Source organism: Carassius auratus, chromosome 34 (genome assembly GCF_003368295.1).
Source record: "Carassius auratus strain Wakin chromosome 34, ASM336829v1, whole genome shotgun sequence".
Lineage (NCBI taxonomy): Eukaryota > Metazoa > Chordata > Actinopteri > Cypriniformes > Cyprinidae > Carassius > Carassius auratus.
Window position 1 is genome coordinate 11,758,366 of NC_039276.1, and position 26,909 is coordinate 11,785,274.

Genomic DNA, 26,909 nt, shown 5'->3' on the forward strand with positions numbered 1-26,909 from the left:
TGTGCTGATTGGCTGTCCAGTTTCCTGCTCTGAACTGTTTGCAGATGACATATGAGTCTCTCTTCCCCAGTCAACAGACAAAATAAACACAGTATTTCTGTGTACAACAGGCACATATTGCACACTCTCAGCTCCTCTTCAAAAGTGTCAAAAGTTAAGTTTTAAAATACAATGCAAGATATAAAGAACAACATTCTGTAAAGAATGTTTCTTACCTTGTTTTTTACATAATGAAAAAGAATAATCATATAAAAATGACGTGTAGATATATTTCATGAGATTTTGGTCACTGATGTAAAATCTTATGTGTTTGCAAACTGCAGAAATGTTCTCAACTTAAAAAAAGAAAACATAAAAAAAATATAAAACATCTAAACTCTATTAGATTGTTCTATTAAACATCGAGTACAGCTTTGGCATCCCTCAGTGCTGCTTTTTTCCTCTGCAGATCCCTTTCCTGTTTCTCCAGGTCTGGAAACACAAAGAAAAAAGTCGTTCTCATGAAACAGTGCCATTTAAGTCTCCATAATAATTCTCCTTTATAATATGTGATTCATTACAAGGCACAAAGATATCTACTTATTTATCCATTCAAATGATAAGTATACAAATTCAAAACTCACTGTTAAAGGGTTGAAATCATGTAACACTTTAGATTTAGGTGGCTACAAATGAAATGCTGTACCTTGTTCCAGCCGAGTAAAAAGGCAAGGCAGCTGTCCAGACGCCATCAATACTTTGAGAGCAACATCATAGTCTGTGGAATATTTCATAGTCTTTCAGTTGTATAAACAAATACAGCATTTTATTGTGGGTTATAGAACATCACAGGGATATTTCAGGTTCAATGCAAGTTAAGCTCAGTTGATAGTGTTTGTGACAATATAACAGCATAATGATAAGAGATCAGTGAACAACACACACACACACACACAGACAAAAAAAAAAGTAATAAAAAATGTATACAATTTAAATTTAGACCAGTTCCTCTTTTTACTAAAAATATTGTTTAGGGTGAGAAACCTGTATTGGAAGTTAATGGGGCAGATTTTAGGAGAATTTAGAAGCAAAAATGTGTGTTTCTCTTAATGCAAATTACATTAATCATATTACATTTATTTACATTAATTATTCTGTTAAAATGTGTATTATTTGAGATGTGAAGTTGTTCTTATCTATTGTTTGGTTGTTTTCAGCTTTTAAGCGTTACGTGGCAGAACAAAGTTGTAAAATTGTATAAAAAAACAGAAAAAAGTTCAGTACACTTTATTCCACACATTAAAATCATGTAAACACTCATATTATGTCCTGTTGCTATACTAAAGAAACAGTATTTTAACTTCCATGAATTGAAAAAAGTCAAAAATTATTGTTTTTGATAGCAAGATTATGGCACAAATGTTGATGATTTAGCATAAAGGTGAAGTTTATAAGATGTTTTGGTTAAAATAACTTTTCGAAACCTATATTATCATTCACTGACTGATTTGTAAGTTTTGCATTCATGGGTTTACCTCCCCAAAAAGTGTAATCACTGAGCCTACCAGACACCAAAAAACATTTAGTGTGGTCCACTCAAATCCCTCAATGTCTTTCCAGTTCAACCTATAGCAAGAGATTAGACGGTGGCTACTTTAGCAGACAGAGAGAGACAGGCTTTATAGCCAGTGTGTGGGACCATCGCTCACACATTACATAGGTAAAGAAATTCAGATTCGGTTCTTCACCAGCAAGCCATAATTCGAAGACTTGCCAAAATACACAGAGACAGACAACAGGGTAAAGGCTGCAAAGGTGTAAGGTTGTTTGAAAATATGGCTTATTTTTCTAACTCCACAAGGTAAAACTAGTAGCGCAGAAATCGCATACTTCACCTTTAACTTGTATTGAACCTGAAATCTTCCACAAAACTGGTCTAAATCAAGGCTGTTCTCACCTTGGTGGCTAGCTTCCTGTGACTGCACTCTTTCTCCTAGACTGCTCAGCTGAGACACAAGCTCTGAGAAGACTTCTTTAGTCCACCCAGCCTCATTACATCTGGTCCAGAATATGGCAGCACTGGACTTGGATTTCACTGTGGTACACACATCAGAAGCATCTGCTGCAGCGGGACGACCTGGTGATGAGGAGAGAGAAGGGTTCTGGTAGCTGCTCAGATTTGAAGTGAGATGCTTGTACTAATAGTGGTAGTTTTTGTACTGCGGATGATGACACTACTGGAACATCAATGCGGGAGTGACCCGGGCTGACCTGCGGGACCATCACTGGCATGGCCCTGGTTAGGCGTAGGGTCAGTGGTACCTGGTGAGATTGGGTCAGTGGTACCTGGTGAGAATGGGTCAGTGGTTTGAGCTCTGGTCGGTGGAGAAGTTCTGCTTGTGGATGGTGTTTCCTCTAGTTCAGGGGCAGCGACAGACTCCGGTGAGGTGCACACAGCTGCCGGGGCTGCACCAGCAGGTGAAGAAGGTTCTAGACTGTACTCTGAAACAGAGAGAGAAAGTGGGTTTAAATAAATCTCTTTCCAGAGCCATCACAAGGGCTGTGCCAAGTGTGTGACCGGGACCAACAGGGTAAATAAATAGGGCACCAAAATAGGGTAAATAAATCCAATAAATAGATGGTTTAAAAGTTCATGTTTTTGTCCTTCGAAAGACTATAATAGGCTAGCTAAAAGTCCTAGCTAATAGTGAGTCAATGTGTAACATGATGTTGTATTATTCTGCTTGGTAAATATGTTATGAAGTAGAACCTTGTAGCCTTGCTCATATCTGCTACTTCTCAGGAAATGGGAAGAAACCTTGTATTTTTTGCAGAATTGAACATAAAGCTGATATTCCGGCTGTGTATCTGGTCAGACACTTGCATGCGTCATTGTTTTGTTTACATTTGACCAAATTCAAGTGGAATTACCAGGTTTCTAACCAGCGAATGTCTTGTCCGTCTTTGGCAGCATCTGAGGGAGTCAGTGCATTGCATTATATATTTTTTTAACTTACAGGTTATAAAGTTATTGTTGCTATGTGGCTGTGGCCATTTCTTTTCTGTCACTTGACCAAAATCTCAAGATGTAGTGCTATATGCACAGGCTTGATATACTATGACTGATGACAAAAGACGTTATAACCAAATAATTATAGTAGATATAGATAAATATTTGCAAAGCAAGGACCTTACCTCCTTGTGGGGAAAGACAAAAACAAGACAGCAAGACAAAAGAGAAATGAAGTACGCACCTGATTCTGCTGAGGTTCCAGGGTCCATAATAACCCTACATGGAACAGTGATGTGGTACATTTCTGATTGTAACAAACTCTGAGAATCTTCCTGAGAAAGAGAGAGTAATGACACTTATAAATAGAACTTATATATAAGTGAGTATAATAAATAAGTGAGTATAATACACCGTTCAAACTTTTTTTGGTTTTAAAAAAATGTATCCTTTTATTCAGCAAGGATGCTTCAGATTTATCAAAATATATTAATAGAGTTAAAAAAAGATTTCTATTTCAAATAAATACTCTTATTTTGAACTTCCTATTCAACAAAGAATCATTAAAAAAAAGGTATCGTTTTCACAAAATATTTCTTGAGCACAAATCAGCTTATCAGAATGATTTCTGAAGGTTCATGTGACACTGAGAATGATGCTGAAAATTCAGCTTTGCCATCACAGGAAGACTTTAGATAAAAAAAAAAAAAAATATATATATATATATATATATATATATATATATATATATATATATATATATATATATATATATTATATAGCAAACATTATTTAAATTATAATATTGTAAGAATATTTCACAATATTACTAATATACTGTCTTGGTGAAAATAAGAGACTTCACAAATATGACAAATCTTTTGAATGGAAGTGTAATGTACTGGATGGTGATGATTGTACTATATTTAAATGCTTTTGGATGTACAGTAGTTTTTAAATTTTTCAAGTTGCTGTCCTGAACGTTTTATTTAAAACTCATTATGGGGGAAGATATTAAAAATATTACATTTTTTGATTGTCACTTTTGGTGGCAATTTTTGCCCAGGAGTCCTGGTTAATTTGTTCCTCTGCTTTTTTCAAGTGACAAGAAAATATGAGTAAGTACATGTGTTGTGTACAGACAGACTTACTGTTTCAATGTCTGTGTCATCATCAGCTTCTGAAAAGAATGAAATTGTTGCTTTAACGCAAGGAATGATAACAACCCTTGTTCATTTGTTTTCAAAAACGAACACCTTTGTACCTGTGGGTGATGGATTTTGTTTTACACATGGCCTTCAAAAAAGAGAAAGAGTCAGGGAAGTTTACATAACTTTATTATAGTACGTTTTTGCCAAAATACCATGGTAAACGGTGGTATTCTTGTATTAGTATTGTTTTTTAAAATTGTTAAAAATCATAAACATACCTTGTTTTTTCAGGCACAGGAGTGGAGTGCTATTAAAAGTGAACAGAGAAACACTTTATTGCTACAATTTTACTGGCAAATGTTTACAAGATTCATTTAAGATCATTAAGGGCTAGTTCACTCATCCTCATGTCTTTCTAAACCTGCATGACTGACTTTCTTTTGCAGAACTAAAAAAAGTCAATGGGGTCCAAGTCTTGCTCAGAAAGTCAATACAGTCTCACAAGACTGGAACAACACAAGGGTGAGTAAATGATGACAATGTTCATTTTTTGGGTGCACTGTCTCAGAAAAAGTTTCAGTGTAGCTCAATATGAAACTTTGGTACATATGGACACATATCAAATGGTCCAGTTTAGTAATATGAGACTCACACGGGGCTCTGTAGCTGCCACTGCTGGAGCCATTACACGCTCAGTGCTGCTGGGACTTTCATCATCTAAAACAGACAGACATTTACTCAAATTGGTTTGATTTTATGACTTGTTTCATGACAAAAACATGGAAATGAAACTTAATATATAATACACACCTGAGTCTATAATGAGTTTATTTTTTTTCCTTCTGGGTGTTTCCACTTCTGCCGATCTAAAAGAGACCAAACACAGGATCATTACAATTCAGGCTGTGAATACTAACTAAACCGTATTCTGTAATGAAAAGTTTTCTACAGACTACTCACCGTACCAGTGAATCATATGCACTCTGTAAAATAAGACAAAAAAGACTCAATTAGAATAAGGTGTACTTATAAACAGTACTATTTTTCTAGTTTGTCTAGTTGTCTTCTAAATGCTATATGCTATGACCTGTTTCTTAAGTAAATTATACAATTGAATACAATTCTGTAGCCGCTCATCTCTAAGATGAGGTCCAATACAAACGGCACATTCATTTTTATTATTATTTTTGTAATAAGTTACATTAATTAGATATTAAAAGTTAAACTAAGTTCAATTGATGTGCTATGAAGTGATATTTAGTGATGATAGTACAGAGCAATTTTTGTCTATTTTCTTGACGATGATGAAAATGACTGTACTTCAGAAAACACCAAGTGTGTTTATGAAAAAGAAAGCTGAACAGAGTGTGTGTGTGTGTGTGTGTGTGTGTGTGTGTTCTGACCTGAAATTCCCTTGAACTGTCTGGTGGTCCACAAGCCTTCTGATCAGACGTTAAGCCCCCTTTTGATGAACCTAACAAACACAAATGCATCTCAAACTAACACTTATCTATACAGATGGACTCAGTTTCAACTAGAATCATCAGAATTACCTCCTAAAAAAATAATGTGACTATGTTTCTTTACAGTAAGAAATAAAAATGACCCTTTACTTTTACACAGTGTGCATTTCTACCTGAGTTTGATGGACTGGGCCTTGCATAGGGCCTGTGAATAGACAGAGAATCTCAAATGGCTATATACTTCATCAAATCCCATCCTAGTACACATTTAATGCTGGATACTTTGTGTAGATGAATAAAGTTCAGCATACCTTTTAATTTCAGGATCAGGTTTGAACTGCTATTGAAAGAAAAAAGAGAAAAATTACAAAAATATTACTAAAAGCTTTAAAAGAGCCATGTCTTTGCTTTAAACAAGAATTGTGAAATTGCTATCTGAATTTAATGTTTATAAGATGATGTGTCATGAGACATTCATACGATCCATCAAGACAGATTATATCATGAAAACTCACATTGTACAGATTTGGAGATTTACTGTCCTCTATATATAACTCTTCTGGAGCAAACATGGGGACCACAGTGTCTGCAATGTCATCATCTATTTAAAAATTATAACAGTCCAATGTTATTCATGTTTTACATTTACATTACAATATCCGTCATCAAAATGCCAAAAACTAGCTATTATTCTCATGCTGACAAATAAACAGATGTATAGATCTGTGAATAAACACTCTTCTTTTTGTAACATCACTTGGTTATTTAGTATTAGTGCAGTACTGTGTAATGTTATAAGGCTATAATACACTGTATGAACAGTTACCAGAATCTATTAGAATAGGTGAATTCCTCTTCATCTTTTTGGACACACTTTTTTCTGATGACCTGAAAAAGAGCAAACACTTGGTCATCTGAAATAATCAACACTGTGTTCTGTGATTAATCCAGTTCTGATGAAAATCCACAAACACTGCACACTCACCCTGTAGATGAATTAGAATCTCTCTATTCAGGGAAGAAAAGGAAAGACAGAAATTCACATTTACAATTTCTCATTGCAATCCAAATTTATGTGATATTTATATGTCTCTATTTCAGAATTGTGTGGTGATGTTTTAAGATTAACAGTAATAGTCAGTGTAAGTGTGTGTGTGTGTGTGTGTGTGTGCTGACCCTGTCAGGCTTTTTCATGTCAGGCCTTCGACCGTCTGGTGATCCTTGTAAAACAAAAATGATAATTTATAATTCTCACGCTGACATTTCACATTTTCTGCTTACAACATTCATTTGATATCACTGATACAGAAAAATAAAATAACTAAAAAAGTTTTACCATGTAATTTCTGAATTTAAAATGAAACACTTACTTGTTTTTTTGGATTTTGGATCATGCAATTCACAGAACAGCCTAAAAGGAAAGACTAATTAGGTATATTTTACTACATCTAAAACAAAAAATTGATATATTCTTCCATCTTACTTAAAACTGCCTTTTTTAAGGTCTTCATCGGTCGTGGCACGGGCCTCTATGGCACAGGGATAATGGTACGAGCGCTTACAACGCTTTAAATCACATCCCGCTGTAGCACCGTTTTTTTTACAGTGGTAGCAAAGCTATAAACAGACAAACAGCAGTTATGCATCCACAGAAAAACAACAAGAATATGATGACCGTTTGGTCAAAGTATTCATTTAATTTACAAAGTATTCATGTTAAAGTATAATGCTGTCCTCAATGCAAATTACCATTGCAATCAAAATATTCATCAATAATTGATAAAATAATACAAATTAAAGTGATAATGACAATATATAATGCAATGTTTTTGAGTTAAAGGATTTTTTGTAATATAGCTGTCATAATTCTGCAAAGCTTATGCAACACTTCTGTTTTTGTACCATATGGTATGTTACAGAATTTGGTAAAACACAATTAAACTCTGGAAACTTCAACAAAGCTGAGTTAGCTTGAGTTGTTACGCACACATATATTTAGCCCATGCATATGCTAAAGTTGAGTAGCAAAGATGGCCAAGTCAAAAAAGATATAGAGAAGAAATGATTTTATTACATTAGAAAGTCTATGGCTACAAGAAGATTTTCAAAATACTACAGACAAGTCCCTAGTGACACTGCTTATTCATAAGTTTAAAATGTGTTGTACAAGAAAAGCACTAATACCACCAAGAAAAATAAAAGATTTGAGTAAAGCCAATGAGAAAACCCCTCGCTTTACTACCAAAGACTTGGAAGATGACCTCATGCAAGGAAACAACATTTAAACGAAGAGTAAAAGAAAAACACTAGACAAACATGAACTTCACGTTGAGACATCTTACCGAATACCACGCTTGACTAAGAACATAAAAAACCCACTTTCATGCACTAAAATTAATTTGGATAGAGCTGTGGAGTTCTGGAAGAATGATTTATGTAGTGATGTGACTAAACTAGAACGGTTTGGACCCATGCATCGGTGGTAAAGCACCAGACGTCCCGCTGATGCATGGGTAGCTTTTTAGAAGCAGGGATCAGTAAAACAATGTTCTTGAGTGGACTGTTCATTCTTTTAAAATTAAATCTCATCGAAAATATTTGATGAATTTGACAAAGATTATCAGTGATCTGAAGGTTTTTCAAGTGAAGAATGGGCCATTCTTATCGGAGGTTATAAAGAATAGAAGATTCTGCACAAAATTTGGCTTTAGGGGATTGAATCATTTTGTGTTTAGAGCCAATTGTTTAAATGTTTAGAGCCAATTTCCATCAACTATATGTTTTCAGAATCAACTTCAACTTCATTTATTTATATAGCACATTTAAACGCAACTTTGTTGCCCAAAGTGCTTCACTAAGTAGAAAGTAATTGATTAAAAATATCTCAGACTTTTTTTTTTTATTAAGCTGAAGAGAAAAATGTTGTTCTTGCCAGCCAAAAATATTGCAGGTAAAGGAGGTTGAATAAATGATTGCAACTGTATATGTCATGTACAGAATTTATACTTGCAAGAATCTAACACATTAAATACCCCTAATGTTTCACATTTACCTTGTTAATATCTACTGTAGTTCATCATTAAAACTATTTTGTTATGTAAAAGTATTATACAATGTTTTAAGGGGAAAAAAGTAACCAGTTAAAATGAATTATAATGTTTTAGAGGCAGTTAATGTGTGTTGTGTATGCTTTAGCGATTATATTCACTAGTCTTTTTCCTCTCCGCTGCTCTTCTTTTACATCTTCCACAGCAAATCCAAACAGGTCGTCATAGGTGGGTGAAGTCTTGCAGATGATCCCTGATGCAAACAACTGAGGATACAGTACATTACAAGTTTATATTACACAAGAATAATGAATGATACTACAGTACGGGTGCAATATGAAAACACGCTTACCAAACAGTTCTCATGTGCGGACGTGTTCTCTTTGGATGAAAGAGGCCCGGTGATTTCATCTTCGTCTGATTTCTCGCAAAGCACACAAATGATTTTATTCTGAGATTGATATAGTTCCGCACCCATGAGGAACTCTGCTTGATGACACTCAAGCTAAGGCGATTTACGTTTTCAAGGTAATGTTTTCTACCGCGCATTCACTTTCGTTTTCTTTTTATTGCGTAATGCGTAGAAGGCGGGTCATGTTGATCTTCATCTTGCATGCATAAAAAAAAATCACTCTTGTTAACTACTCGGAACTCCAGACAGATATCTCGATTATCTCAGGGAGTACACATTTTAACTCAACCAAACTTCAAACTAAATCAACTTATATAAAAGCCAAAGCCTTACTCTTTTAATCCCAAACGACTGTGATTGGTCCATCCTGACCGGCGCTGAGAAAAGTAACAGGTACCACGCAAAAGCTTTTATTTTTGCCAGTCCTAATTCTGTCGTAACTTTAACAACATTGCATTAAATCGCACTTAAATCATTATCTGACATTCACATGGTTGTAAATGTCATTATGCATATTTGACCTGTGTAGTTTTATATATAAAAATAGGCAAAAGTCAGTCAGTCAACTATGGCTTTATTTTATATGCATGTATTATATATAAAACAATATTGATTTGTTAACAGATTTTACATACAAATGGTACAGGGTGATCACAGTCACTTTGAGAAACAACATCTGCATATATAATATGCTTGTTTTACACATAGGTACTAGTTTCCTGCATTTTACAGTACACAATTGTATTTTATATGCTTTCACATTGGAAATCACAGGACTTGACAACAGACATGCCATATCTCAGTATGGACATAATACTGGGACAGAAATAACTATGTTTTAAGGGATATGAAACATGTATCTCAGCATACTATGATGAGACCGTGTGTAGAGAGCTGGCTCTGGTGTCTCTGTGCAATGCATTATTTTGGGACATTCTAAGACCTCACTCTTAAAAATAAAGTTTCTTGCAAAGAACCCTCTAAACAACAATCATTTTCACTGTTTACAGTTCTTTATAGAGTCCATTATAGGGTTGTCAGTTGGTATAAGATAGTTTCTTCTAGATTTAAAGGAAAAAAGGTCCTGTAATACCCTTTTTGGCACTAACATTTTGTTTTGGGCTGGTTAGTATGACCCCTGCTGGTAAATATTTTTCTTAACAGCCATTTAAAATTAGCTGCATGTTCTGAAAAAAAAAAAAAAAAGTTTAGGTTTTTTTTTGGTCACACTGAGATTGAGATTAAAGTGAATACTAATGGACAGCTTTCTTCGTGTATTCTAAACCTCTTTGGTTCTACTAGGAACCTTTATTTTTAAGAGTATGCAAAATTTCAAAGTTAAATGTTTTTCCCCCTCTTTAAAGAGTGATGCATTAAATCTACTGTATGTGCTGTACACTGATGGCATTGTGCACACATCCACACTCAACTCTCATTTCTCAGGATCCTCCGTCTCTTCAGAACACTGGATCTCTTCCTCTATCCTCACAGATTGCAGCTCATCTGCACACTGAAATAAAGATACAGAAATGCTTAAAACATGAAACCCTTCCGCTTTTATGTCTGACAGTGAAAAACAGACTTGGTCACGCACCATTTTATTTTCCTTCTCTTCTTCTGGGTCAGAGGTCACCTGCTCTTCTGCACTAAAGTATCCATCATGCTCCACAGAGGCATCCAGTGAGAGAGACCCTTTAGTCCAACCTGAGACGGTCGGAAGAAAATAAAAGAAAACTGATTAAAGTTAAAAGGATTGAAAACAGGGATTGCATTGTAAGTGAACACCTAAATGAGGGCAGAGATGACAGAGAAAGCCACTGAAACCTCACCCTGATAGACAGAAGACATTTCCCAGAGCACACAGAAAGAGCATGCGTGGATGTGCGTCGGTGAAACGTTCTGGGTTCAATTCAAGTTTGTGTCTATCAACAGCATGAATAAAAAGACAATTTGTCCACAAACACCACATTTTTTTGTACAGAAGAATTAATTAAAGCGCTTCTTTGCTGCACATTTCTGCTTTTAAACCCTCTGTAATTTTCCTCCATTATATAGACATTGTTCTTTGTTTTTACAAACTGAGGGAGTAGTCAGACTTATTTATTGTGTAACAGCTGTCGATAGAGCTTAACATGAAACAATGTTGTAAAGACAAAGACGTGGTCAGCACCTCTCAGAAAGCATCAGATGAGACAAACATATAACCTACAAACACATGCTACCCTATAACACCTCCATGAATTATGGATAAGTGTGCACATATATGTGTACCTCTCCTACGATTCTGAAACAGACTTGATGTACTCAACCACCTGCCTCCACCCAAGTTAGGCTGTGGCCCTGTTTCTGGGAGGAAAATAACCAATCAGACTGCACCTCTGCATCTTCTTCGTTATTTCTCAGTATGGCACATGAAGTACACACGATGTGAGCTATTCCTTTGAGGATCATCTTGTGCTTTTAGCCTTTAGAGAGCTTGGTGCCTTGATGATAATGAATCAGTTATTTTTACCATCACCCATTTGCTGTTTTTATTTAATCTCTTGAAAATGAGACAGCAATCAAACTCTTATATTTGATATTCAGTTTGCTGAAACAGGTCACCTAGAGGTGTAGGGTCACTCCGAATATCTTGTCGTTTTGGTTTCGTCTCAAAACTGAACGAAGACCCTGCAATCACACACACACACACACACACACACAAAAACAAAAAACACGGAAAGAAGTTAAAGGGGAAGTTCAATCAAAATGAAAAGTCTATAATGACATGAGTTTTTCACAAACCTTTTGCTCTCCCTGTCGTTCTGGGCTCTAGAATGTTCTCAAGTTCTTTGCATCTTTCTTCTTCTGTGCTCAGTTTATCCACTCCTCCACTCCTGAAGTTACTTGATTCATTTCTCACCAGTCTGAAGACGAGTTTCATGGTATGAAAATAGCTCAAATATGTTTGTGTAAATGTGATGGCGTGTGATCGTACCTGTTAGTTGAGCTGATATCTGAGGAAAACTGCTCAGGTGCCCTCTGTTGACTTACTTCTACATAACACAAACCTACATTTGATGCACCTTAGTTTTAATTTGGCATTTTGCAAGTTATCTGAATGAATCACGTATTGTAAACACTCTGTAAAACACTGTAAACAGTCCATACCTTTACAGGCCTCCAGCTGTCCTGTTAGAAGTTTCTGGATTTCTGTTACCCAGATGGTCTTAGCCTCCTCAGACACGGCCTACAGGACAACATATATCACGAAGCAGTACATAAAACCAAGATATTTGATCAGTGCAGACTCGGCACATGTGACAGTCTTCTTAATAGAAATCTGAACTCAAGGCACACATTGTTGTGCTCACCTGTACTGTGTAGACCTCATCCCTTGATCTGGACCAGATCTCAAACTTCCTGCTGTCCCCTTTAGCATGCTCCGTTATTCCAATCGCAGCCATCTAACAAAGACAGAACAGAGACCATCATGTAAACAAGTTATTTTTTTCCTTTCAAAATAACATTTTGCAGAATGAACATTCTAAAACATATATATTTTTAGTGACCTTACTCGTTTAAATATTTAAATATGCAAAAGAGACACAAATTTGAATTATATACTCCACTTTTATCAAAATATTTAAGGTTGTGCATGTTATAAAATGTGCTTGTTGTTTAATAAAAGATTTCAATTTTAAAATGTGCAATAAAACAATGACCCATTAAAAATTTGCCATTTTAGAAAAATATCGGATGAGAAAATTACCTTTTGAAGATGCTAACTAGAACAAATTTTACACAATTTGCATCATTTTGTTAATTTTTTTCTTATTATTACACTCTATGGTGAAGACACACTTACGCTGAGCTCCTGCTTGAAGCTATATGAGGGCGCTTTCTCGTATCCCTCTCCACTCTCCTCTCGCCTCTTGCAGAAGAGCAGAGCTTTCTCGTGCAGGAACAGGTGTCTTTGCATGGGCTTAAACCTGGCAAGCTCCATGACCTTCACGTGACCTCTCTTATGCTCCGCCCACACACTGAATGACCCTTGCATCAGCAGGCGGCCCAGGACTCCAAGGTTACCCTGAATGGAATCAGTAATCATTGCTTGGAATGACGTGGAATAAAGTGGAGTGACAGAAAACATTAATGAACAGTAATGGGTCAGATGAAAGTCGTGTGTGCATATGTGTTTTACCTCATATCCTGTGATGGCGATGAGGTGCATTGAGTCATTTACAGCCTTCAGGATACCCAGTATGGAGGAAAGAGCTGCCGGCAGCTCCTCTGAGCCCTCACAGCCTTTACTGTACTTAATCATCTCCTAAAACACACAAACATTGAAAAATCTTGTTATCCATTATATGGCCACTTTAAAGTCTTCCATGTTGTGATGTACATATGAGTGAGACAGATTCTTTAAATAGAAAAAAATTAGGGCAGGGATTGGTTCTATCCATTGATATTTGATTGCATGAAGACAGATATGAAAAAGGGAGAGGTTTAAATGTTTGGAGATATGTCACCAGAGAGAAGTCTCTGTTTTCATCAGAAGATTTAAAACTGATTGTTTATACATGGACAAATCATTCACAATAAGATGCAACAACATGCATTTAGAAAATAGAGGAAATTTTCAATTCATGCTGAATTTAAGATGCATTTAAACCTCTATCCCATATTCAAATGCCTAAAGCAAACACTTCAGTTATGATGTCTGTACACACACATAATGCAGTACCTTCAGCAGGAGTTGGTATTTAGTGATCCTCTGCACAGGCTTCAGTAAGTATGAGTCCAGTCCTAGTTTGTGCTCTAGTTTCTTCTGACATTCCTGATGGCACAAACACAATTTGGTAAAGTTGCTCAAACTACATTCTGTCACAAAGAGGGCCTGATGTCATCAATAGATTGTGGTTAGTGTATATGTGTCTGTTTGTGTTTCAGCTGAAAAACAATTACTGTGTTTATTGCATGTTAAATATTATTTAAAACAAAAGCACTTCAGTATTCACTTATATTTTTATTTAGCATTTTTTAATTCAATATTGTAAAAAATACTCTTTTGGAAGTGCAATCAAATAAGTGAAGAGGATGTTAAAAATCACATTACTTCTGGATTATTTGTCACCCTGGAAATAGAAAGTAAAGTGGAGCACATTGGTTTGTGGTTTACAGTATTTTACACAATGTACTCTACAAGTGAACCTTTGGGCAATTTTAGATGGTCATTTAAATATTACATACATACATAATATTGTAAATGTGCATTGTATTAGTATTATGGTAGTATAATGTTCGATATGTATGTGTATACCTGGAAAAAGGCGCAGTCTGAGCACTGCCTCCAGAGGCTCTCAGAACGAGGCTTGTTGTGGCAGTATTTCTCATAAATCTGCAGCTCCCCCATCTAAACCACCACAATGACCAAAGATATGAGGATCACTGTGAAAAATAAACTCCCAAAAGTTCTTCACAATACTTTACTTCTGGTTTTGTTTTCTTGTTTTCTATAAAACTCACCCAGTCCAGAAAGCAGCGGCCCACGAGCTCAGGACAGCCAGTGTAACTTTCCAGCTCTTTGAGGAAAATTCTGAGAAGATACACGGTTTCAAATGAATCTTGATTCATTTATTTGATATGATTAACCCCCCAATTACATTTTTACTACTGATCTGAACACCACTAGATGGCGCTTACCTTTTGTGGAAATTATAAATTTCCTGCATGTTCCCAAATAACACATCCTTCTTGTTCTGCAGGGCTGCGGGGAGGAGAGGAGTCATGGAGGGGTTGTCCATCTCAGCAGCATATCCCTACAGCACACGTCACATTTAATGAAGGCATCTCATGGCAAACAGGATTTTCATGGCTCTTTTAAAATCAAGAGTTTGATGTAGACTCGCTCTAACATACACAAGACTTTATGGGCCAAAACCTGCTACAAAAGTGTAGGATATGGCCTACATATTTCAGAGTACATCCACCTATATAAGAAAATGAATTTGTTTCTTGATTGAAGCTTGATTGTCGTTTCTTGATTGTTCTTTATAAAAGAACTGACATGGTTTTCACTCACCTGCAAAACGCACATAAGCTCTTCCACATACGCTCTCTCTGTTTCCAGTAGCTCATTCATTACATGCCTGTAAACAAACACACAATGAAGCTCAGTTAATGACTACACTACACGGGGTCCAGTAAAGCACATGTGCTCCCCTCTTTCCCCTCTGACCTTTAACCCTGGACTAACCTGCGCAGCACAGCCAGGGTTTCCTCCTCCTCAGATACAGAAGGATTGCGACTGCTCCTGTCAACTTGATCAGAGTTTACCTACACAAAGAGATTCATTACTGAGTAACAGTCAAGTCACTTAACTTACACAGTGCTCACTATAACAGAGAGAGGTATATATAATTTGCTTACACAGAGAAAGTGATATAAATTGATTAAAAAGAAAGGACATACACAGAAGGCATTGTAGATGAATAAGACATACTTGTTTACAGGACACCCTGCTGTCTGAATCTTCACTAATACAGATGTTCTCATGCTCCCTGTGAGCTGAAAGAGAGAAATAAACCAATCACCTCCATTTGACACTTTTAAGGATAGATAGATAGATAGACAGACAGACAGACAGACAGACAGATAGATAGATAGATACCAGGAGATGAGAGTGACTCTGGTCGCGGGGCCACAGGTTGGATGGGGCGTGTTTGTTTGGCTGCTAGTTTCTTCAGACTAACTCTCCTCCTCTCAAACATCTCCTTTAATGATGTTTTCTTCTCAAATGCACGCTTCACCTTCTCCTGTACCATTACACATTATAAAATATCACAAAATATAATACATTAAATACTAATACACATTTTTAAAAACACAAATACAGAGACTGACCAATCAGAAAAAAGTATTCTGGGACGCTGAATTATAAACATTTTTAAAAATACCGTATTTTCTGGACTATAAGTCACACTTTTTTTCATAGTTTGGCTGGTCCTGCGACATATAGTCAGGTGCGACTTATTTATCAAAATTAAACGGTAATGTTTTCTCTTTGTTCTTGGTTCTAAATGAATGCGACTTATAGTCAAGTGCGACATATGTTTTTTTCCTCATCATGATGTATTTTTGGACTGATGCGACTTATACTCAGGTGCAAATTATAGTCCGAAAAATATATATCTTTATTTATTTTAAATATTTTTTATTCTTGATAAAAAAAATAACTGGGAAACTATCTTTTACCTCCATTCCATTTTGTGCTAAAATAATAAACTGAAAAAAAAAGATTTCATATTACCATACCCTGAGCTCATTGTTCAGTATGTTCTCATATTCCAGCCAAACTGTGCTGATATCCCACTGCTGTTTCTCACTGGCTGTCTCCAGGTAACACTCCAGCTCTGACAGTGCCGACTCCGCCCCCTCCTGTGACTGGCACTTGTCAAGAGGCTGTGATGCTAGCATGTAAATCCCATCATCACACCATTTACACATCTGAAAGAGAAAAAGAACAGAATGGAACTGTGCTGGAAACTGATTTGCATATACAGTACATATGAAAGAGTGCTATTTATGTCTGTCTGTAATGTTTAGAAAAACTGCATGTAGCTATGCAAAGGAATGAGTATGTTAGTGGAATGCATATATTCAAACATAAATAGAAATGTGCATGTGTATATGTATTTCTAGTCACCGTTTCCAATCTTTTATATAGCTCCATAGCCTGTGTGAGCATGGTCCTCTTGTCTTTGAGCCTTTGGGTGAGATTCTCTCTCACTCTTTGTAGCTCACTGCATTTTACTGCAACACTGTCATCAACATTTGGAGAGCTGTCAATCAAACTTTGGCCCTCTGCAATCACAGACCTCACTCTGTCCAGCACTTCCTGCAGAAAAAGAAATGTGTTAACGAGAGAAGAGGTACAATGGTTATTGGAAGCTTTGAATTAGACTGACTCATTCATGCATATAGGTGTGTGCATGCATGCTTGCGACTGTAAGTATAACACGCTAAGATTATACAATGGGCGGAGACTCACACAGGCCTTATTCTCATGGTTGGTCAGTTCTTGAAGGAAGTGTTCTGTTTGGGCAGGGCTTATTCCGACGTCTGAGAAAGCATTCATAGTGGCTGTTGCTTGCTCAAGCTCTGTTTGCAACTACAAGAAAATGGAAAATAAAAACAGAGTGCAAATATCATTCGTGAATCTTATGTTTAGCAATAATAAGAATAAGCTGTATAAGCATGAATGTCTTTAAAAATGCAAGACCTGTTGAAAGTTGTGCTCAAACTGGCAGAGTTTAAAACATAGATCCAGTTTATTATGATGCTGAATCCAGAACTCATCAAACGCTGTCGAGCTCTCATTCAACTGGGATAACAGCCTGCAAGTCACAAAAACCACATATTATAAAATTAAATGAAATAGTGTCTATACTAGCAGAATTGTTATTGTTAGCTAAAACTAAAATTATTAAAACTTTTTTTTATATAGTTTAAAACTATTTGAAATAAAGCTTAAATACGATCAAATGAAAATATTCAATTAAAAACAAATGTAAATTAGTAATGTAGCTTTGGCAACTAACTGAAATAAGTTTAGGTTGAAGTACAAAAATAACTAACACTAAAACTTTAATAAAAAAAAATTCAGGCTTTACAGAAATATAAACCAGTTATAAAAAATGGTATACTTCAGTAGTAAATGCAGCCTTTAAAGTGTAAAACCATTCATTTGTGCTATCCAAATTGCTAAAGCATGAAGACGTGTGAGGAGGCGTGACTGGCTAACCATCCTGCCAATGTTGTAATACCTAGCCAATATGTTTGTGACCATTCACAAATTATTCCAAGAAGAAGAAACACTGCAAAGAAACTTCAAGCAGGATAGGAGAGGATTCCTACGGAGACAGACTTACCTGTGCACTGTAGCAAGGTTCTCCAGTTGATCAGGGTTTAGACTGCTGTCCGGATCTCTGCGGACCGGTTCCCTGATGTGCTCCAAGAGTTTCCGTCCTTGGCTTAGAGCTCCTGCCATCTCTTCCTAAAGAGAAAACAATGAAACCAAGAATAGTTTTGTTAGCACCAAAAAGAATGTGTGAGGTGGCACATATTGAATGCTTTAAAGAGTTTTTTTTAATTTATTTTTTTATAAATACTTTGAAACCATCTTTTCTGCTGGTTTGTGCAGTGAGCAGATTGCTGGCTGTTTGGAGGTTGTTAGGGAGCTCGGTTTCTGCCAGCTCCCTGCCAAACACTTGCAGTCTCTCAGCCATCCTCTTCACTAATGCGGCAAAGCTTTCAAGATCCTACCGGCATAATTATCATCATTAGGAAATTATCATTTTCACATATGATGTATATTACTGGTTTAATGTGCTTTGTTTCATATATGCAATGAGGTTTTGAATGTGTGCTTAATAATCTTTCTCTAATTAAAACAATGCACATAAAATGGACTTAGATTACTTTTAAAATATGTGTGCACTGTCTGAAATACCATAGTCTTATCTGTAATAAAATATGATTTACTGTAAATGAAGCAGGTTGTCTCATGGTGGGCCACTATAAAAAAAAGCTGAATATTACTAATATAATGAATACTATTTCACTAAATCCCCCTGATTATTGGCCACATTGATTTACAAAATAAACAAATCACTGCTGACTGAGAATTCCGCATTTCTACATAAGAATTGGTGATTCAAAACAATTGTATTTTATGTGATGATGCATCCATTCCACTAGGCACAAGTAAAAGTCCAGGACAACTGCCATAATGTGAAATAAACCAACAAACAACCAAAAACTAGTGAGTGCAACTTTGAGGTGTGTATTTGCTCTTACTGTGCGATGAGAGATCCAGGTCTTATGGCAGTAGTATTGAGTGCCACCCAGTTCTTGTGTCAGCTGACTCCGCTCAATATAAGAGTGCAGATCAGCCACCGAGTTTATCATGATAACCTTTAATACACACACAGGCTTCGTTATTTACAATGACATGCCACTCACTTACAGTTCAAAACCCATTCAGGTCACTTACCGGTACTTTAAAGTCATCTCTGTGGAGTTTGAAGAACACTTCAGACATCGTTCTCTGCAGGATAGCACTGGGTCTCAGCACCAGAACAAGCCCAAGATTAGCAGGAAACCAGCCCTACACACAAACATATTTTAACATGACAAAAGCCATCCAGATGTGTATCCACAAGAAGATCTACTGAAGGAATAGTTTACCCCAAAAAAAAGAAAGTTTGCTGAAAATGTACATTCTTTTTTAGACTGTTCTTCTTGTAAATGGATGCTTGATCGGAGCACATTTCTCTCCTGATTCATACAAAATGACTTTTTCACTGGAGAAAGCAATATTATGGATCGAGGTCTTGTATTCAAGCCAGAAAAAAATGGTTTGAAGTTAGATTTGTTTATTAAAAAACACATATCTTTAGTCGTGTGGATTACTTGTGGATTATTATGATATTTTTAGCAGCTGTTTTGAATCTCATTCTGACGGCACCCATTTACTGCAGAGGGGATCCATTGGGGAGCAAGTGATGTAATGCAAAATTTCTCCAAATCTCTTCCGATGAAGGCGGAGTACATTTTCAGCAAATTTTTATTTTTGGGTGAACTATGCCTTCAACAACTGACTCATGTCCGACTCACAGAGATACGCAGTAACGTTCCCTTCAAACACATCCATCGATCTCTACGCCTGTCAATCACTACGATGAAGCCCACACCTGCTGCACTCAGGCTGGTAAAGACACACACGTGTTACTGCTGTCAGCATTTATGACATTCAAACGTGTGCTAATGTGTGTATTTACCTGGGAATACTTGTCAGGTAAGTAAGAACATTACGAAAGTCTTGGTCTCCAATTTCACAAAACGAAGGGAACTCTGGAAAGATTATGATAGGGCTTCCATCCTGTCCCCTTCCCCCTAAAACAGACAGAAAGAAATATGAAGGATTAAAGAATCGAGCCTGCTCCTCTGATCTACTCAACAGCCAAACAGCAGGGGGCAATAAATACCAGAAACCATGCTGTCTTCTGTGCTGGCATGCATCAGAGATCTTAAATTAGCACACAGGCAAGCAAGCCAATGAAAACCTGCTCACACCATATTTCTGCTGTGTCACAGTCTCCGTATTGTGTGCTACTGCTCCCCAACAACTGTTGTTTGAGAGCGCTGTGACAGCCAAACTCCAACATAATCTCAGATCGGCTTCTAAGTGTTCTTATCATCGATTTGGCAGCTAGTGTCAAGAAATAAGCTTGTGGCACCACTGACAATTACCAAAACATGTACAAACTATTTAGCATGTAGCTACTCTCCTTTTGAAAAGTTTGGGTCTGTAAGATTTTTGAAAGAAGTCTCAGAAGGTTGAATTGATTTGGTCAGAGATATAGTAAAACAGTGATATTGTCTTAAAAGAGACCAGGTATCCTGGTTTCTAGGTTTAGGTTCTTCCCATGAAAGTATGATTCTTTTGACCATTTTACAGCTTAGAGAAGTGGTTGAAAAGTTATTGTTCTTATATAGTGAGTGCTCGTCTCATCAAAAAGTCACATTAATAAATAGAACCAACACTGCAGCTAAAATAAAGGCACTGCAGATGGTAAGACATCTGAGTATTGTCAGTACTCCCTCAGGACAGAAACTATGATTATACTGATCTGTAACATGAGATTCAAAAGTGTCCCTCCATTCTTCCTTATCAATTCTCTCCTTTAAATCAGGATGAAGATACAAGGGGATGTTTCTGTGGTAAGACGGTGATGATGGAGAGCGGAAGAGAAATAAGCCACTGGGTAAAGATCCCCTTGTGACAAAAATATTAATTTGGCAAGTCATGCCTTCTTCTCCCTGTCTCCATGACAACAGGACAGAGAGCGTGCGAGCATCGTTTACTCGGCTCACTTTAACAGGAACAACCTGTCATCAAAAACAACACTTCTTCAGAGAAATACCTTCACGTTAAAGTGTTTGTACATGCCCATATACAAAAGGTTTCTAAACCCCAGAACATCTTTTTCCATTCCCGTGCATATTACATTCATACGTGCGCAGAGAAATTATCTAGCCATCTATTTCAGACAGAAGCAGGAAATTACGGATGGTGAAATTTGACTAACAAATCACTCTTCTCGCATGTTCATGTGCAATAGCGTTTATAACTTGTTACATGTTACAAAAATGCACCTTAAAAACTCTTTTATAGTTCGATATTATTTTACATTAAAAATGTTTGATTTCTCTCATTGAGATGAAGGAAAGACAAGTGTTTAATGCAATATACTAGAAATGTGCTGTGTGTGTAAAACTGGTATAGCTCCTATTATAATTTAGTCTGTAAGGACTATGATAAGAAAATTTTTTTGTATTGAAATCTTTTAACTGCAGATTTTAGTACGTTGGCAACTGTGAGCACAAAACCTTGTTGAGATCTGATCCAAAACTCTAAGGAAGAAATATATCCAAGAATTAAGAAGCATAAGCAAAAGTCTCCAACTTCTTTCTATAAGACAAAATTGAGATATAATTGCAGAGATCTAAAGAGGTCTCTTTTTTCCTCTATGGGTCCTCCTTACAGAGTGTTCTTACTTGAGTCCACTTAAAAAAAAAAATAATCTAACTCACATCCCTTTGTCTCTTTGTCTCTGAAACAATAATGTTGGTCCCTGGATAATATTTCTGTTTTACAGATAAAGATATGCAAATATAATGGAAATAATATTTACCAGACAGGAAGGCAAACTGTCTCTTGAGCTCAGTGATGATGTCAGCAGCGTAGAGAGGACTGGACTCCTTCTGCATGATCTCATCTGAAACAAACACACATGAGACACTAACATCATGTCTACAGTCATAATAACATTATAGGATGATATAACAGGATTGTTCCAGTTCTCAGTGTAACCTGAGTAAAACAATGATCCTGCATTATCACCCATTAAACTCATAAGCTTAACACTTTTCTGCAAATCTCATGCAATGCCTTTCTTGCACAACATCAAATCACAAAAAAAAAAAAGAAGTTATTTTTGTTACTTGACTACAAGATAAAATAAACCACAGGTGCGAACACACTACACACACTTATAAATGACTAGCTGTCTCTTGGGGGTATTGTGTCTTCGGCTGGTGTATGTTACCACCTGCGGGAGGAAAATCTTGCCCAGAGCAGTTCCCATACTCTGGTCAATAACGAAAGAAAAAAAAAATAGTAGGTGATTTCCTATCCCTCTCAAACAAAACCACCCCTGGATACAGAGCTGTAAAGTGCAGACAACTGATAATCTTAATGCATTCCCACTCATTCTATTATACATTATATTATAGCCTCTAGGCTTTTTCTTTTTACTGCAATATTAAGAATTGTATTTTTTAACCAACACACCAATCAGATACTCTACGTGGTACTTCAAAGTGAATGACAAAAGAGTCCTGTGCCAATGCCTTCTTTTGTTTTAAGAGTGTGTCGTCCCATTGGAGTCAGATGCACACCCTTAGGATGTTCACACACATTGGACAGAACATTATCTGTCACATTTTAAAAGACTTTTGTGGTAGCGCTCACCTGTTCCCATCTCCTAATTCTGTCCACCTTTTATACACACTGACATTTTATTTATTTATTTCTACTATTACAGTTAAGTAATGAATCCACTGTTTCTCAATACTAATCAATTATATTTAGTTTAGCAGAATGGAGTAGAGTAACAATAGTGCAAATGGAGTATTAAGTAACAAAAAAAAATAATTATTTTAAATTTTTAAAATACAATAACAAATAAAAAAAGTTAATAATATTATGAAATAGTATAGAAAAAAAATAAATAAATAGACCTTACTTCGGAGCCAGTGGCAACATCTGGAAAAGTGGTAATATTTCTCGACCTCTGCTAGAGGAATGCACATAGTTTTCCCTTCATTCTGTACATCCATCCCTCTGTTTTTCTGATTCCTCTTCCACTTGTTTTCTTATATCTTACTACCTCCCAGGTCGTCTTGTAACCATAAGCAGCGATCTCAGAATGAGCTACCTGAGACAGGTGCACAGGTCAATTCAATGACTTCCTGTTTCTCTCTCTCTCTCTCTCTCCTCATTTCCAACCTTCACACAGACTTCCTGGAATGGACTGGTCCCCTGACACACATACACAGGTTCCCTTCACCTACTACATTTTAATAAGTGATAACAATGATGGATCACTGACTGTAAAGAACTGTACTTCCTTTGTTTCCACTCTCTCTACGCCTGTCTTTTTCAGCACAGTCACCCCAAAAAGAGTCTGCTGCCCCCCAGAAGCCCCTTCCCCCATCACACCGGTGGATGAATGAAACCCTGTGTGTGTGTGTTTGGTTGGTTTCTCTCTGTTATAAGAGGAATCTGAGTGAGATCTGATCTTACTGAGAAGAGAAAGATAAGAGCTGGATTCAGGCCAAATCACTCAGAAGCCATTCAAACCAACAGATAACATTTAAAAGAAGAGGCAGTCTTTTTAGTCTGGTAAATCTCTCTAGTTCCCTCTCTTTCTTTCAGACACACATACAAAAAGTAAATGCATTACACACTTTTCCTTTGTAGTTTCTAATAGACAATAGCCAAACTAAAGTTCAGACGAAAAACAAAACAGAACAATAAGCACATTGTCTCGGGCCATTTAGAAAATCTGGGATTTAAAATGTTGATTTAAAGTATCAGGATCAAGAAAAATGTGAAAGAAAACAACATGACAAAAAAAAAAAAAAAACTTTTCTTCAAGATTTGGGACTTTCTATGGGTCAAAGTGAAAATAAGTGACATTAAGTAACAAAGCAGAATTTTCAGCAGCAGCCACTCCAGTCTTCAGTGTCCCATGATCCTTTACAAATCATTTTAATATGCTGAGCAGTTCAGCTGTTTAAAACTGGACAGTTTATTATGTTTGTGTTTTTTACGATTTTTTTGATTAATAAAAAGTTCAAAAGAAAATAACTTATTTGAAATAGAAATCTTTTGTAACTTCATAAATGTCTCAATTTAATGTGCACTTGTGTACTCAGAGAAATCTGAACTTTTGAAAAGTATGTGTGGTAACACTTTACAAAAAGATTCCATTAGTTAATGTTAGTTAATGTTTTAACTAACATGAACAGTATATTTATTACAGTATTTATGAATCTTTGTTAATGTTGATGAAAATACAGTCATTCATTGTTAGTTCATGTTAATTCACAGTGCATTAACTAATAACAAGTACTTAAAATTAACTTTAACTAAGACTTATTAATGCTGTAGAAGTATTGTTCATAGTTCATGTTAACTAAAGTTAACTTTATTGTAAAGTGTTACCAAAAAAGTTTAAGACCACTATAGTGAACATTATTCTATTTTGTACTTTTCTAATTTAATTAAGTTTTTGTTGTTTTTTATTACAAATTATGTTACTGGAAAAAAAAAAAAAAAAAAAAAAAAAAAAAATGAATTCCACAGGTTTGTGTGAAACCATGATCATCTTCTCCAGAATGATTTGAGAAGGATCTTGAGCTTCAAGAACAACATCTTACAATCTGTACCAAGGGATTCATGAATAAGGAATACATTACTTTTTAAAATATATTAAAATAGAAAACAGTTATTTTAAATGGTAATAATATTTCAAACTATTATTAGCTTCTACTGTATTTTTGATCAAATAAATCCAGCTTTGAGAACACACAAAAAAATGTTTAAGAAATATCTGATATTTTGAAGACCTTTTGAACATAAAGTGCGGAATTTTTGACAATTTTAGCATGCTTTCACTCACTCTGTCCTTGTACCAGCGGCACCAGAGGAAGCTGTCCACGATCACTGTCTCGTTTGGGACGCCTTTTCCTGGATTTCCTCAGCATAACTTTCCTCTTTATAGTCATCTGATACCTGGCCTCACACTGTTCCTTTAGTTACGCTTTACGATACTACATGCTACTGAACTCAAACAATAACTGCCATTGCTAAAGCATTAACTGCTAAACTCCAATCCAGAACAGCTAATAGATAAACAAACAGCCCTGCTTACCTAAAGCCAGTGAACTAACTACTGCAGCAAGCCGAGCTGCTCCTGTGGAAAACTGTGTTTTATGGTATCTGTTTTTGTACTCAGCAGTAACTCTGCCAAACACACAGACTCTTTATGAATCTCACTGAAGGGTTTTTAGGAAATCTCTTTCAGCCTTCAGGCTTTTGAAAATGAGGGCAAGTACAAAAGTATGTTTAAGCACAGATTTCTAGTCAAGGCAGTTTTTTATGTCATTGAGAAATATCTTTCACATGTTCTTATACGATAATATTCCACAGTTAGAGGAGGAAACATTCATTTACGAATTTCTATTGTATCATATTTAATACATTTTTAAGGCCTCTAGGTTAACACCATTATCAAAACTGCTTAAAAAATCTGTTGCACACTATCTGCTACATGCTTTCTGTCATCTGATTGATAATTCATACTTTGATTCATACTTAGCAAGTAAAAGGTATTTTAATATAATTGTAAAAATTTCCACATTGAGATTGTGGCACACTTGTATTTTTGCCTTTACATTTTTTCATTAATTATTTTTAGAAAGTAATTTTTTTACACACACACACACACACACACACACACATACATATATATATATATTAATATTTTAAGAGACCATTTACTGGATTAAAGCAACTTAACTGTATTTGATTATTCATTAACCATTTTTTTATCAAAAAAGTCTTGTTAAAATATATATGTATCAAATATACAGAAACTGACTTATACATCTCTCAATCATTGTTTTATTGCATTATATGCATTATGCATAGGTTTAATATTTATATGCATATGCATATTAATTCAAGGTCTGTTATACTGTTATAAAAATCCCACATTAAAAACTATCAGAAAGTCATCTTATGTTTTGGCCAAATAAAAACAAAATCACCAAATTGCATATTCTTGGTCAGCTTGGACCTCTGAAAAAAAAGGTGTTTTTTCCTCAAATGTAAGATCCATATTCTCACTATTTTATACCATATAGGCCATAAAAGCCTGATGTATCAAATATTATACTAAATATAAAACATATATGTAAACTTTTTTTGATTTTTTAAAAAAAGGTTCTAATAAAGGTTCTATAAACTGTTCCATTAAAAAAAAATCTGACTATCAGGCTTTTCAGTGACAATATTTAAGTTAAATAAAACAATATCACACAAGAAAAATGCTATTGTTCTAAATATCAGCTTGACCAAAATTTGTTGGGACATATAAGATTATGCTATACTCATTTAAAAGGTGAATAATCCTTACAACCGGAAAGCATTATTGAAGCATTCAACATTAAAATGCATTTAAACAAAACCAAGCACCTGTGCTGGGTGTCAAGCATAGATACTCATTTACAGTCCTTACCAATGTTGTGAGTGACATTGCTCAATCTGCGCTGTAGATCTTGCACGACCGCCTTCTCTGTCTGCATCCAGATCATCGCCATCCTTCAGTCCACAGGTAAGGAGGACTGATAGATAGGACGTTAAGGGAGGAATATCACCCTCTGCCCTTCAGTGATGGGCAATTCAGCATCAGCATCAGACGGGGGAGGGGCGTATATAACCAGTGGCCCTCACACGCATGTGCACACAGAATAACATGCTGCTACGGGTAGGATTTTGGCTCCATCACCAGGACTGTTTCTGCTATTACAGCACACCACCACGCGCCTGGAAGCAAGATTGACAAAAAGCATACGAGACTGATTGATTTTCTTGCCGAACAGATGTTTAGCCACATTGAACAGAAGTTACAAAAAATAAACAGAGACTATTCAGACACACTTGATTGAAAC

At 35.9% G+C, this 26,909-nt stretch overlaps 2 protein-coding genes across 8 annotated transcripts; both read right to left on the bottom strand.

Annotated features, from left to right (window-relative positions):
* Positions 1-249: 249 nt before the first annotated feature.
* Positions 250-9,361, bottom strand: LOC113053201 (muscle M-line assembly protein unc-89-like). 5 transcript variants are annotated; one of them, XM_026218028.1, is made up of 22 exons: positions 9,003-9,361; positions 8,812-8,916; positions 7,087-7,220; positions 6,974-7,014; positions 6,780-6,823; positions 6,589-6,611; positions 6,430-6,491; positions 6,119-6,204; positions 5,915-5,940; positions 5,777-5,808; positions 5,544-5,614; positions 5,101-5,123; positions 4,951-5,006; positions 4,793-4,857; positions 4,419-4,447; positions 4,254-4,285; positions 4,141-4,169; positions 3,234-3,324; positions 2,251-2,481; positions 1,937-2,116; positions 686-757; positions 250-471 (listed from the first exon to the last, which is right to left on the bottom strand). In XM_026218028.1, exons 1-22 carry the CDS (start codon positions 9,126-9,128, stop codon positions 395-397), a joined length of 1,635 nt encoding a protein of 544 aa, XP_026073813.1. In that variant the 5' UTR covers positions 9,129-9,361; the 3' UTR covers positions 250-394. The 5 variants fall into 5 exon arrangements, with proteins under 5 accessions (XP_026073813.1, XP_026073814.1, XP_026073812.1 ...); XM_026218029.1 differs by having other exon boundaries at positions 4,141-4,166; positions 5,915-5,943; XM_026218027.1 differs by having other exon boundaries at positions 5,915-5,943; positions 9,003-9,360.
* Positions 9,362-9,619: 258 nt separating this feature from the next.
* LOC113053206 (guanine nucleotide exchange factor DBS) lies at positions 9,620-26,758 on the bottom strand. Of its 3 annotated transcripts, none has more exons than XM_026218037.1 (30): positions 26,477-26,758; positions 21,803-21,886; positions 19,886-20,000; positions 19,722-19,812; positions 19,099-19,212; positions 18,903-19,019; positions 18,215-18,364; positions 17,975-18,099; positions 17,326-17,440; positions 17,095-17,214; positions 16,750-16,941; positions 16,359-16,550; positions 15,715-15,859; positions 15,547-15,611; positions 15,301-15,380; positions 15,127-15,193; positions 14,748-14,863; positions 14,571-14,640; positions 14,365-14,457; positions 13,789-13,881; positions 13,246-13,371; positions 12,910-13,131; positions 12,416-12,508; positions 12,213-12,291; positions 12,040-12,112; positions 11,847-11,968; positions 11,667-11,732; positions 11,334-11,408; positions 10,657-10,766; positions 9,620-10,572 (listed from the first exon to the last, which is right to left on the bottom strand). In XM_026218037.1, the coding sequence occupies exons 1-30, from the start codon at positions 26,556-26,558 to the stop codon at positions 10,495-10,497; spliced, it is 3,270 nt and encodes a 1,089-aa protein (XP_026073822.1). In that variant the 5' UTR covers positions 26,559-26,758; the 3' UTR covers positions 9,620-10,494. The 3 variants fall into 3 exon arrangements, with proteins under 3 accessions (XP_026073822.1, XP_026073821.1, XP_026073823.1); XM_026218036.1 differs by lacking the exon at positions 26,477-26,758 and adding an exon at positions 24,857-25,045 and having other exon boundaries at positions 12,040-12,097; XM_026218038.1 differs by lacking the exons at positions 11,334-11,408; positions 26,477-26,758 and adding an exon at positions 24,857-25,046.
* Between the last annotated feature and the right edge of the window lie 151 nt (positions 26,759-26,909).